The sequence below is a fragment of the Ranitomeya variabilis genome, chromosome 3, assembly GCF_051348905.1.
Source record: "Ranitomeya variabilis isolate aRanVar5 chromosome 3, aRanVar5.hap1, whole genome shotgun sequence".
NCBI classification, from domain to species: Eukaryota; Metazoa; Chordata; class Amphibia; order Anura; family Dendrobatidae; genus Ranitomeya; species Ranitomeya variabilis.
Window position 1 is genome coordinate 454,924,112 of NC_135234.1, and position 14,417 is coordinate 454,938,528.

General features: G+C 42.0%; 2 protein-coding genes across 7 annotated transcripts in view; one reads left to right on the plus strand and one right to left on the minus strand.

The window, feature by feature from the left end:
- LIMS1 (LIM zinc finger domain containing 1) overlaps nucleotides 1–14,417 on the minus strand; it is a 1,169,472-nt gene that overhangs the window by 657,817 nt on the left and 497,238 nt on the right. The gene's annotated exons all lie outside the window — the stretch shown is intronic.
- Nucleotides 1–14,417, plus strand: part of EDAR (ectodysplasin A receptor) — a 203,266-nt gene that overhangs the window by 166,950 nt on the left and 21,899 nt on the right. For all 5 annotated transcript variants that reach the window (XM_077296576.1, XM_077296577.1, XM_077296574.1 and 2 more), the window contains exon 10: nucleotides 7,869–8,028. In XM_077296576.1, the coding sequence (XP_077152691.1) occupies nucleotides 7,869–8,028 (160 nt within the window). The remainder of the gene's footprint in view (nucleotides 1–7,868; nucleotides 8,029–14,417) is intronic.

A 14,417-nucleotide genomic window follows, 5' to 3' on the forward strand; every position in this document is an offset into this window, starting at 1 on the left:
TGTATACTGCTGTGGGCTGTATATAGCTCTCTGTGGGCTGTGCTCTGTGCTGTATACTACTGTGTGCTCTGTGCTATATATAGTTCTCTGTGGGCTGTGCTCTGTGCTGTATACTGCTGTGGGCTGTATATAGTTCTCTGTGGGCTGTGCTCTGTGCTGTATACTGCTGTGGGCTGTATATAGTTCTCTGTGGGCTGTGCTCTGTGCTGTATACTGCTGTGGGCTGTATATAGTTCTCTGTGGGCTGTGCTCTGTGCTGTATACTGCTGTGGGCTGTATATAGTTCTCTGTGGGCTGTGCTCTGTGCTGTATACTACTGTGGGCTGTATATAGCTCTCTGTGGGCTGTGCTCTGTGCTGTATACTACTGTGGGCTGTATATAGTTCTCTGTGGGCTGTGCTCTGTGCTGTATACTGCTGTGGGCTGTATATAGCTCTCTGTGGGCTGTGCTCTGTGCTGTATACTACTGTGTGCTCTGTGCTATATATAGTTGTCTGTGGGCTGTGCTCTGTGCTGTATACTGCTGTGGGCTGTATATAGCTCTCTGTGGGCTGTGCTCTGTGCTGTATACTACTGTGTGCTCTGTGCTATATATAGTTCTCTGTGGGCTGTGCTCTGTGCTGTATACTGCTGTGGGCTGTATATAGTTCTCTGTGGGCTGTGCTCTGTGCTGTATACTGCTGTGGGCTGTATATAGCTCTCTGTGGGCTGTGCTCTGTGCTGTATACTACTGTGTGCTCTGTGCTATATATAGTTCTCTGTGGGCTGTGCTCTGTGCTGTAGGCTGTATATAGTTCTCTGTGGGCTGTGCTCTGTGCTGTATACTACTGTGTGCTGTATATAGTTCTCTGTGGGCTGTGCTGTATATAGTACTCTCTGGGCTGTGCTGTATATAGTACTCTCTGGGCTGTGCTTTATATAGTACTCTGTGCTGTATATAGTACTCTGGGCTGTGCTTTATATAGTTCTCTGTGGGCTGTGCTGTATATAGTTCTCTGTGGGCTGTGCTGTATATAGTTCTCTGTGGGCTGTGCTGTATATATTACTTTGTGGGCTGTGCTGTATATATTACTTTGTGGGCTGTGCTGTATATATTACTCTGTGGGCTGTGCTGTATACTACTGTGTGGACTGTGCTGTATACTTCTACGTGGGCTGTGCTGTATACTACTGTGTGGTCTGTGCTGTATACTACTGTGTGGTCTGTGCTGAATACTGCTGTGTGGGCTGTGTTATCTACTACGCGAGCTGTGCTATAGTATGCAGGCTGTGCTGTATACTATGCGGTTTGTGCTATATAATATGCGGGCTTTGCTATATACTATGGGGAGTATATTATATTCTATGGGGGAGGCCATGTTATGTACTATGTGGCTGTGTTATATACTATTGTGGGGGTATATTATATTCTATGGGGGAGGCTGCGTTATATACTATGGAGGGCTGCATTATATTCTATGGGGGGCTACATTATATATTATGGGGAGGTGGGCTGTATTATATTCTATGGGGGTTACATACTCTGGGGTGGCTGCATTATACTCTGTGGGGTGGCTGCATTATACTCTGGGGTGGCTGCATTATACTCTGGGGTGGCTGCATTATACTCTGGGGTGGCTGCATTATACTATATGTGGGCTGCATTATACTGTATCGAGGACTATGGGGAATACGTTATACTATATGAAGAACTATGGGGTGCATTATACTATGGGAAGTGAATTGTACTACATGGATGACTGTGGCGGTGCATTATACTATATGGAGCACTATGAGGATTGTATTATGCTATATGGAGGACTATGAGGATTGTATTATGCTATATGGAGGACTATGAGGAGTGTATTATACTATGTGGAGGACTGAGCAGTGTATTTTAATATATGGAGGACTATAGGGAGTGTATTATACTATATGGAGGACTATGGAGCACATTATAATATATAGAGGACTATGGGGTGTATTTTACTAAACAAGTAAAATGCTGCATATTCGGATTGTTTTTGCTGGAACAAAAAGCCTTGTTGTCAGCAGCACATTGCCAGTGTAAACTGTAGATGTGCTGCTGAAAACATGATACTGTATGGTGATCTATTAGTGATCGTTCTGTCTCATCATTATTCCTCAGCTGGTGGAAAGAGGCCGGGAAACAAGCGTTGAACAACTTCAGTATTGTCGATCAAACTCGTTTAGCGGCCTGAACTCAGCGCACGTAAATACAACAGAAAGGCTTCTGTGTGATGTGCAATATGTTAGCATTTGGGGACGCATTTTAAACTTTGCCTAGGGCCCCACTTTGCCTAAAACCGGCCCTGCCTACAAGTGTACAAAGATATTATACAGTCACCATGTGACAAGTGGGCCTGTGTAACTTCAAATGCCAGGGCTGAATTTTAGTCCCAGTCCGGCCCTGCCCCCAGCTCTAATGGTCACACCTGGATTTGGGTGTTTATAACTCCCAACTTGCTGTGATATTTCCATTTGTATTTACCTGTTGAGGCTTGGAGCTGTAGAGGTTGCCTAGCGTCCTCTTTGGAGTTTGGAGAACTTTGTTGTTTTTCTCTGAGTCTACTCAAGTTAAGTGTTCCTTTTGTTTCGTTTGTCTATACCAGTTGTCTTTAGAGGTAGTGAGGATTGACTAGTGCTCATTTTGTCCTTCTCGGTGCAGGGTTTATCGCCAGGGTCAGGCGGGGATTAGGTATCCTGCTCGGCAATAGGTGCGGAACCTATATATAGACAATAGGCCAGACAGAGTGACATTAGATCTGTCTAGGGGCCTCCACTTCCCCCTTCCCTAGTGTTTGGTTCCCTTTGCCTTATCCCTTCGTGTTGCACTTAGCCTTTCCTTCACGTTGTGTGACAACAGAACATTTCACTTGCTTGAGGACCTTGGACCAAAACATTGTTGATGACCTAAACAACGTCCTAGGTCCTCAAGCAAGAGAAAGGTTCTGTGATAGAAGTGAAGCGTCTCCATATGGGCTAGTAAACTTCATACTTTTTACCTATTAATGGAGTGCTGCCACTTCTCATCTTTATATATCTATCAAATTATGGGATTGTTCATCCAGGAGGCTTGCACCATGAGATTTTTTAATTCTTTGCATTTTTTTTTGCATTTTGTACTGCCTCATTTTTTTCCATTTTGTATCTATCTTATCGTCATCTATCTCTCTATCATAGATTTCATGAAAAGATTAACCCCTTTCTGACATCGGACGTACTATCCCGTCGAGGTGGGGTGGGCCCGTATGACCGCCGACGGGATAGTACGTCCAGCGCGATCGGCGGCGCTCACGGGGGGAGCGCGGCCGGGTGTCAGCTGCCTATCGCAGCTGACATCCGGCACTATGTGCCAGGAGCGGTCACGGACCGCTCCCGGCACATTAACCCCCGGCACACCGCGATCAAACATGATCGCGATGTGCCGGCGGTGCAGGGAAGCATCGCGCAGGGAGGGGGCTCCCTGCGGGCTTCCCTGAGCCCCCCGCAGCAACGCGATGTGATCGCGTTGCTGCGAGGGTCTTACCTCCCTCCCTGCCTGCTCCAGACCCGGATCCAAGATGGCCGCGGATCCGGGTCCTGCAGGGAGGGAGGTGGCTTCACAGAAGCCTGCTCAGAGCAGGCACTGTGAAGCAGCCTGCACGTCTCTCAGATCGGTGATCTGTCAGAGTGCTATGCAAACTGGCAGATCACCAATCTGTATTGTCCCCCCCTGGGGCAAAGTAAAAAAGTAAAAAAAAAAAATTCCAAATGTGTAAAAAAAAAATATATATATATATATTCCAAAATAATGAAAAAAAAAAAATATTATTCCCATAAATACATTTCTTTATCTAAAAAAAAAAAAACAATAAAAGTACACATATTTAGTATCGCCGCGTCCGTAACGACCCGACCTATAAAACTGGCCTACTAGTTAACCCCTTCAGTAAACACCGTAAGAAAAAAAAAAAAAAACGAGGCAAAAAACAACGCTTTATTATCATACCGCCGAACAAAAAGTGGAATAACACGCGATCAAAAAGACAGATATAAATAACCATGGTACCGCTGAAAGCGTCATCTTGTCCCGCAAATAACGAGCTGCCATACAGCATGATCAGCAAAAAAATAAAAAAGTTATAGTCCTGAGAATAAAGCAATGCAAAAATAATTATTTTTTCCATAAAATAGTTTTTATCGTATAAAAGCGCCAAAACATTAAAAAAATAATATAAATGAGGTATCGCTGTAATCGTACTGACCCGAAGAATAAAACTGCTTTATCAATTTTACCAAACGCGGAACAGTATAAACGCCTCTCCCAAAAGAAATTCATGAATAGCTGGTTTTTGGTCATTCTGTCTCACAAAAATCGGAATAAAAAGCGATCAAAAAATGTGATGTGCCCAAAAAGTTACCAATAAAAACTTCAACTCGTCCCGCAAAAAACAAGACCTCACATAACTCTGTGGACCAAAATATGGAAAATTTATAGCTCTCAATATGTGGTAACGCAAAAAATATTTTTTGCAATAAAAAGCGTCTTTCAGTGTGTGACGGCTGCCAATCATAAAAATCCGCTAAAAAACTCGCTATAAAAGTAAATCAAACCCCCCTTCATCACCCACTTAGGGAAAAATAAAAAAAATGTATTTATTTCCATTTTCCCATTAGGGTTAGGGTTAGGGCTAGGGTTGGGGCTAGGGTTAAGGCTACAGTTAGGGTTGGGGCTAAAGTTAGGGTTGGGGCTAAAGTTACGGTTAGGGTTTAGATTACATTTACGGTTGGGAATAGGGTTGGGATTAGGGTTAGGGGTGTGTCAGGGTTAGAGGTGTGGTTAGGGTTACTGTTGGGATTAGGGTTAGGGGTGTGTTTGGATTAGGGTTTCAGTTATAATTGGGGGGTTTCCACTGTTTCGGCACATCAGGGGCTCTCCAAACGCGACATGGCGTCCGATCTCAATTCCAGCCAATTCTGCGTTGAAAAAGTAAAACAGTGCTCCTTCCCTTCCGAGCTCTCCCGTGTGCCCAAACAGGGGTTTACCCCAACATATGGGGTATCAGCATACTCAGGACAAATAGGACAACAACCTTTGGGGTCCAATTTCTCCTGTTACCCCTGGGAAAATACAAAACTGGGGGCTAAAAAATAATTTTTGTGGGAAAAAAAAAGATTTTTTATTTTCACGGCTCTGCGTTATAAACTGTAGTGAAACACTTGGGGGTTCAAAGTTCTTACAACACATCTAGATAAGTTCCTTGGGGGGTCTAGTTTCCAAAATGGGGTCACTTGTGCGGGGCTTCTACTGTTTAGGTACATTAGGGGCTCTGCAAACGCAATGTGACGCCTGCAGACCATTCCATCTAAGTCTGCATTCCAAATGGCGCTCCTTCCCTTCCGAGCCCTCCCATGCATCCAAACGGTGGTTCCCCCCACATATGGGGTATCAGCGCACTCAGGACAAATTGGACAACAACTTTTGGGGTCCAATTTCTCCTGTTACCCTCGGGAAAATACAAAACTGGGGGCTGAAAAATAATTTTTGTGGGAAAAAATTTTTGTTTTATTTTTACGGCTCTGCATTATAAACTTCTGTGAAGCCCTTGGTGGGTCAAAGCACTCACCACACATCTAGATAAGTTCCTTAGGGGGTCTACTTTCCAACATGGTGTCACTTGTGGGGGGTTTCTACTGTTTAGGTACATTAGGGGCTCTGCAAACGCAATGTGACGCCTGCAGACCATTCCATCTAAGTCTGCGTTCCAAATGGTGCTCCTTCACTTCCGAGCCCTTCCATGCGTCCAAACGGTGGTTCCCCCCACATATGGGGTATCAGCGCACTCAGGACAAATTGGACAACAACTTTTGGGGTCCAATTTCTCCTGTTACCCTCGGGAAAATACAAAACTGGGGGCTGAAAAATAATTTTTGTGGGAAAAAAATTTTGTTTTATTTTTACAGCTCTGCATTATAAACTTCTGTGAAGCCCTTGGTGGGTCAAAGCGCTCAAAACACATCTAGATAAGTTCCTTAGGGGGTCTACTTTCCAAAATGGTGTCACTTGTGGGGGGTTTCAATGTTTAGGCACATCAGTGGCTCTCCAAACGCAACATGGCGTCCCATCTCAATTCCTGTCAATTTTGCATTGAAAAGTCAAACGGTGCTACTTCCCTTCCGAGCTCTCCCATGCGCCCAAACAGTGGTTTACCCCCACATATGGGGTATCAGCGTACTCAGGACAAATTGTACAACAACTTTTGGGGTCCAATTTCTTCTCTTACCCTTGGGAAAATATAAAATTGGGGGTGAAAAGATAATTTTTGTGAAAAAATATGATTTTTTATTTTTACGGTTCTGCATTATAAACTTCTGTGAAGCACTTGGTGGGTTAAAGTGCTCACCACACCTCTAGATAAGTTCCTTAGGGGGTCTACTTTCCAAAATGGTGTCACTTGTGGGGGGTTTCAATGTTTACGCACATCAGGGGCTCTCCAAACGCAACATGACGTCCCATCTCAATTCCTGTCAATTTTGCATTGAAAAGTCAAACGGCGCTCCTTCCCTTCCGAGGTCTCCCATGCGCCCAAACAGTGGTTTATGCCCACATATGGGGTATCAGCGTACTCAGGACAAATTGTACAACAACTTTTGGGGTCCAATTTCTTCTCTTACCCTTGGGAAAATAAAAAATTGGGGGCGAAAAATAATTTTTGTGAAAAAATATGATTTTTTATTTTTACGGTTCTGCATTATAAACTTCTGTGAAGCACTTGGTGGGTCAAAGTGCTCACCACACCTCTAGATAAGTTCCTTAGGGGGTCCTCTTTCCAAAATGGTGTCACTTGTGGGGGGTTTCAATGTTTAGGCACATCAGGGGCTCCCCAAACGCAACATGGCGTCCCATCTCAATTCCAGTCAATTTTGCATTGAAAAGTCAAATGGCGCTCCTTCGCTTCCGAGCTCTGTCATGCGCCCAAACAGTGGTTTACCCCCACATATGGGGTATCGGCGTACTCAGGACAAATTGTACAACAACTTTTGGGGTCCATTTTCTCCTGTTACCCTTGGTAAAATAAAACAAATTGGAGCTGAAGTAAATTTTTTGTGAAAAAAAGTTAAATGTTCATTTTTATTTAAACATTCCAAAAATTCCTGTGAAGCACCAGAAGGGTTAATAAACTTCTTGAATATGGTTTTGAGCACCTTGAGGGGTGCAGTTTTTAGAATGGTGTCACACTTGGGTATTTTCTATCATATAGACCCCTCAAAATGACTTCAAATGAGATGTGGTCCCTAAAAAAAAAATGGTGTTGTAAAAATGAGAAATTGCTGGTCAACTTTTTTTTTAAAAAATTTTGTTTCCAAAATTGTGCTGATGTAAAGTAGACATGTGGGAAATGTTACTTATTAAGTATTTTGTGTGACATATCTCTGTGATTTAAGGGCATAAAAATTCAAAGTTGGAAAATTGCAAAATTTTCAAAATTTTCACCAAATTTCCATTTTTTTGCAAATAAACGCAGGTAATATCAAAGAAATTTTACCACTATCATGAAGTACAATATGTCACGAGAAAACTATGTCAGAATCGCCAAGATCCGTTGAAGCGTTCCAGAGTTATAACCTCATAAAGGGACAGTGGTCAGAATTGTAAAAATTGGCCCGGTCATTAACGTGCAAACCACCCTTGGGGGTGAAGGGGTTAAAGTAATTTCTGAAAGTTTGTGCCCCAACTCAGCAATAAGAACATGCCTCCATTTTATAGAATGATACCTATTGCCACTTCTCTAATTCACATTTCATTGTATGAAGCAATAGGTGATTTCGGGAGATAATTGTGATATGCAGAATGTAAAAGTAAATTGTTTTATCATCTTTGCCCAGTGAAAATGATGCCTCCTCTGAAAATGAACATCTTCTGAGCCGCAGCATGGATAGCGATGAAGAAGCAGCACTTGACAAACAAGGGACACCCGAACTCTGTCTCCTATCCTTAGTTCACTTGGCAAGGGATAAATCAACTGCAAATAATAAACTGACTGGGGTAAGAATCTCTTCACATATGAAAAAGATCAGCATATGTTATTATCTGGAGTTTATTTAGTCATTGTTCCAAACTTGCACTGCCAAGAACCATATTATATAGGCCAAAAGGCTTTGTCAAGACGGGCAGGCGGGCAGTCTGCTAGAGGAGCACTCTTATATTTAAGGATTTGAGAAGGCACAGGACCTAAAGATTCATTCCTGAATGCATCAACTGTGCACTGTATGATGCGGAAATTATTACACCAGAATATCATGCAAAATGATATGTCTATAAATTACTGTTAGATTGAACCACCTCTTTTATCACTGTTAAGGTAGCATACTCAGATAACCTGAAGTTAGTGGGTCATAATACAAAATATATACCAAGTTACCGCCTCTCCACTTACCATGTCTCACTGGTGTCTTTATTTTTAGCTCAGGTATGACTGCTGGTGCGGCATCCCCTATAGGAACATACCAAAGTATGTTCTCCATCAAGTATATATTTCCACAAACATCCATTCCTACAATGCACTGCACAGTCTTCGCCTTTCACTTACTAACATTACTGACTTTACTGGCTTAAGTTTCATATTTGCAAAGTTAATGCTGTTGAAAAAAAGATAAATGTCCATCGAATTCAATAGAGGAACGGGGAAAGAGATATGGAAAGGGGCACATGCACAACCACAGTGCTTTATTGAGTCTCCATCAAAAGAGCTAATCTTTCAATACGGATCGCAATTGCCGATCCACTGAACAGAACATTCAGAAAAGAACTTCTACATATTTACATAATTATTTCTTATTTTCTTCTAAAAAGCATGTAGGTAGCTAGACTATTCCACAGATAATACCACTTATGATTTTTGTGGCTCTTCTTTTTATCTTTTCTAACTCCAAGGCATCCTTTCCATGAACGGGTGCCCAAATTTGAACTGCATATTCCTGATGCTTTGTAAAGTGGAGGTATTATGTCCTTGTTTCATCACTCTTATACAATAATACATGACAATATCCTACTATCCTACTTACCCTAGAAGCTGCTGATTGATATTCCATGCTGTTGTCTATCCTGTAGACTAGAAGTACACCCAGATCCTTCTCTATAAGTGACACTCTTAGTTTTATCACCCTAGAACATATTTCTCAAATCACAAGAACAAAACTATAGACAGGCTTATTTATTTTTCCATGATCATATCAAGGAAATGATCAAAGCAAATAAATTGTTGAGTAGATGTACTGCACATAAATATTTTATATATACTGCTTTCAGTTTATATTTACAATATAATTAATTGCTCATTCTTTAAGATAGCATTTTGTAATGTGATTAGTTTTTAATTACCGTATATACTCAAGTATAAACCAACTTGAGTATAAGCTGAGGCACCTAATATTACCACAAAAAACTGGTAAAACTTATTGACTCTAGTATAAGCCTGGTATGCATTGTTCCCCTCATCCTTATCCTGGTATGCATGGCCTCCTCATCCCTATCCTAGTATGCATGGCTCTTCATCCCCATCCTGGTCTGCATGGCTCTTCATCCCTATCCTGGTCTGCATGGCTCTTCATCCCTATCCTGGTCTGCATGGCTCCTCATCCCTATTCTTGTCTGCATGGCTCTTCATCCATATCCTGATCTGCATGGCTCATCATCCCTATCCTGGTATGCATGGCTCCTCATCCCTATTCTGGTATGCATGGCTCTTCATCCATATCCTGGTCTGCATGGCTCCTCATCCCTATCCTGTTATGCACTGCCTCCTCATCCGTATCCAGGTATGCATGGCCCCTCATCCCTATCCTGATATGCATGTCCCTTCATTCCTATCCTGGTATGCATGGCTCCTCATCTCTATCCTTGTATGTATGTCTCTTCATCCCTATCCTGGAATACATGGTTCCTCATCCCTATCCTGGTATGCATGGGTCCTCATCCCTATCCTTGTCTGCATGGCTCTTCATCCCTATCCTGGTCTGCATGGCCCCTCATCCCTATCCTTGTGTGCATGGCTCTTCATCCCTATCCTGGTCTGTATGTCTCCTCATCCCTATACTGGTATGCATGGCTCCTCATCCTTATCCTGGTATGCATGGCTCCTCATCCCTATCCTTGTATGCATGACTCTTCATCCCTATCCTTGTATGCATGGCTTCTCATCCCTATCCTGCTCTGCATGCTCCTCATCCCTATCCTGGTAAGCATTGCCCCAGCAGAAAAATGTTAAAAAAATAAACCATCCTACTTACCATCCATGCGCTCCCTCGCAGTGTCTTGTTCTGATGCCAGCAGCTGCGGAGGCGGGGCGATCTTGTGTGCCCACTGCTAAAGAGAAAATAATATTCACAATCATTAATATTCATTTATCTTAAATAGCAGGCACAGTAGTTGCAGCCGCCGGCTTCCTGCAGCCACCGGGACATCACGTATGCCCGCTACTTACAGTGCCTTGCGAAAGTATTCGGCTCCCTGGAACTTTTCAACCTTTTCCCACATATCATGCTTCAAACATAAAGATACCAAATGTCATTTTTTGGTTAAGAATCAACAATAAGTGGAACACAATTGTGAAGTTGAACAAAATGTATTGGTTATTTTAAATTTTTGTGGAAATTCAAAAACTGAAAAGTGGGGCGTGCAATATTATTCGGCCCCTTTAACTTAATACTTTGTTGGAAATCGTTTGTGAACAGCATTTTTCAGCTCTTTCCACAGATTCTCGATTGGATTGAGGGCTGGACTTTGACTTGGCCATTCTAACACCTGGATACGTTTATTTGTGAACCATTCCATTGTAGATTTTGCTTTATGTTTGGGATCATTGTCTTGTTGGAAGACAAATCTCTGTCCCAGTCTCAGGTCTTTTGCAGACTCCAACAGGTTTTCTTCAAGAATGGTCCTGTATTTGGCTCCATCCATCTTCCCATCAATTGTAACCATCTTCCCTGTCCCTGCTGAAGAAAAGCAGGCCCCAACCATGATGCTGCCATCACCATGTTTGACAGTGGGGATGGTGTGTTCAGGGTGATAAGCTGTGTTGCCTTTATGCCAAACATATCGTTTGGCATTGTTGCCTAAAAGTTCAATTTTGGTTTCATCTGACCAGAGCACCTTCTTCCACATGTTTGGTGTGTCTCCCAGGTGGCTTGTTGCAAACTTTAAACAACACTTTTTATGGATATCTTTGAGAAATGGCTTTCTTCTTGCCACTCTTCCATAAAGGCCAGATCTGTGCAGTGTATGACTGATTGTTGTCCTATGGACAGACTGTCCCACCTCAGCTGTAGATCTCTGCAGTTCATCCAGAGAGATCATGGGCCTCTTGGCTGCATCTCTGATCAGTCTTCTCCTTGTTTGAGATGAAAGTTTAGAGGGACGGCCGGGTCTTGGTAGATTTGCAGTGGTATGATACTCCTTCCATTTCAATATGATCGCTTCCACAGTGCTCCTTGGGATGTTTAAAGTTTTGGAAATCGTTTTGTATCAAAATCCGGCTTTAAACTTCTCCACAACAGTATCACGGACCTACCTGTTGTGTTCCTTGGTCTTCATGATGCTCTCTGTGCTTCAAACAGAACCCTGAGACTATCACAGAGCAGGTGCATTTATATGGAGACTTGATTACACACAGGTGGATTATATTTATCATCATTAGGCATTTAAGACAACATTGGATCACTCAGAGATCCACAATGAACCTCCTGGAGTGAGTTTGCTGCACTGAAAGTAAAGGGGCCAAATAATATTGCACGCCCCACTTTTCAGTTTTTGAATTTCCACAAAAATTTAAAATAAATTTAATTCAACTTGCCGATTGTGTTCCACTTGTTGTTGATTCTTTACCAAAAATTTACATTTGGTATCTTTATGTTTGAAGCATGATATGTGGGAAAAGGTTGAAAAGTTCCAGGGAGCCGAATACTTTCGCAAGGCACTGTAAGTGAATGAATTCACTGCACATGGGTATGGAAGGCAGTGCATATTCATTCCCTTAAGTAGCGGGCTATTGAAGAAAAATGAATATTCATTTCGAGCGCAGTGAATATTCATTTCTCTTTAGCAGCGAGCACAGGCTTTAGCCTCTGCAGCCGGCTCCTGCCTCCTGTGACCCGCTGCTCTGCCGCTGCTGCTCCCCCTCCCGCTTTTGGGACCCTCACTCGAGTATAAGCTGAGGGGGGCTTTTTCAGGACAAAAAATGTGCTGAAAAACTCTGCTTATACTCGAATCTCTGCAGTATATCATTTCAGGGTACATACGGGTTTTTGATTGTTTTATATTCCATTATTTTTGTAGCAGTTACCATATGGGTTACATAATTTTATATTTTATGTTCAGAGCAATAATACAGCAGCCACAAGTCTGTAAGAGGAATTTTGAATCTCTATAAAAATTATATAGAGAGACATATGACGTTTTTATTCAGTTCATACACTTCTGTGTGCCAATATATGCATGTGCCCTTATAGTAAAGAGGGAGCCTGATACCTATTAGCAATAAAAACATTTTTATGCTATGCTATCAATGTGTGCATCTACGGGCTTCATCAATAGCCAAATCCATTGCATTATCTGTCCCCAGTGGAAAGGGTACGTTATATTATACCTAGATGAGTGATAATCTGGTCTAGCTGTGGAGTCTTGCAACATTATAAAGCAGTGCCACCATTCAGTATTTCTTCCACTTGCAATAACATGCATAAAATGGAGGCTCAATTCCTAGGGCAGCAGTTTGTGATGCCACCTGTGAGAACATTTTCTGCCAGTGAATTTTTTTCTCACCACCTTGATTGGCATATCACTCTCCATAAGGAGAAACATTACCCTTTTGATCCCGGTCAGACGCCTCTCACTCAGCCAAACCAGATCTCACACTTTGCACTGACGAGGGGCAGCACCCCATAACACGGTGTCTACAAATTGAGATTCTGGTTTGGCTTTTATCATAAGTCATGTGCCAAGGCTCATTAAAGGGTCGATATTGACTTTTAGAATAGCTACTTCCAATAGGTGGCAGTAGAGTTCTAGTCCTCTTCCTCTCTGAAGAGACAATTTGCATATCTAATTTCCCAGAGTAGCATTGCAAGTCTTAAAAATCTTCTCACATTGGCATGCCAGGCTTGGCATGTCCCACTCCACAAGGAGAAACCTTGAATCAGAAAGTAGCCAGTGCTGCTTTTGACTTTGCCTCTGCATAATCATTTCATTTTGTAGGAAAACAGTTTTTTCACTTTCAAGACCACATGGACAATGTCACAGCTCTTTCCCTGCAAAATGTAGTGAATGCGCAGGGGAGCTGTGAAAAGACCGCAGCGGGATAGTCTTTTGGGGCGTGTTCATTATTTAATTCTTAAGGCAAAATTATCTGTGAATTTAGCCCTGATCATGTGCATTGCTAGAGATTTCTTGCATACTTCCTGTGTTATTTGCACACTACATCTGGGCAAATAGTTTTAAATCAAGTGTCCTTTCTAGACACGCTGTGAGCGATGACATTGTTGGCTCTCATTTTGGATAGAAGTATCTCAACCACAGAGTAATAGACTACACCATTTATCATTTTAAGTCTGACAGTTTTTACTAAGACTACTCAGAACAAATTACCCTTTGTTGGTGCATTGCAATTGGATGGTACCCAAACCCATAACACACATAAAACTCAGCATACATGCCTGCCATGTTTTCCTAAGCAAAGTAAATTCTTATTATAACAATTAGCTATTTGTACTGCACTTTTGAAATCAGCTAGCTACTAGAAAAAGAAGCCAGTGTTTCAAGGTTAGACACAGGCCCTAAAAAATTTTTTTTAAATGTTATTTTTTGCTAAACCTACACCTAAAAGCTTAAAATGGTATGTAGAGAAAACAATATATTGTTGTAGTGATGGTATACTTTCAAAACGTATAAAACCTGAGTTATGAGGGATGTCTCAACACGTCTGGCTTTTCTGGAACTTGTAGTCAGATACATATTTTACCGTAGGGTCCTCTGTCGGGGAACTATAGTATATGAAATGGCCACTCCTTGTCCTGCTAGGTAATATAAGGGTGGATTTCTCCTTTGCTCTAATAGAACACATGGAAAGAGTTGTGCTACAGAGACAGCTAATTTACATGGATATGTTCTGCAAATTGCTCTGTCGGTATACTATCCTGTTTCAGGCCAGCATATTATAAGGAACAGGATTGTTGTACTAACAAACCAGATGGCAGAAAAAAATAGCTTCTCACCTTCTCCTGCCCTCTTTCACCAGTGATGATGGCTGCCATATAGAGATGTGCAAATCTATTCAATGCAATTTAAATTTGAGTCAAATTTTATAAAATGTTAAGTTCCTGGTGTATTTGAACAATTTTTTAATTGATTTGCACAAATTGCATAGAAAAATGCGAGTCAAT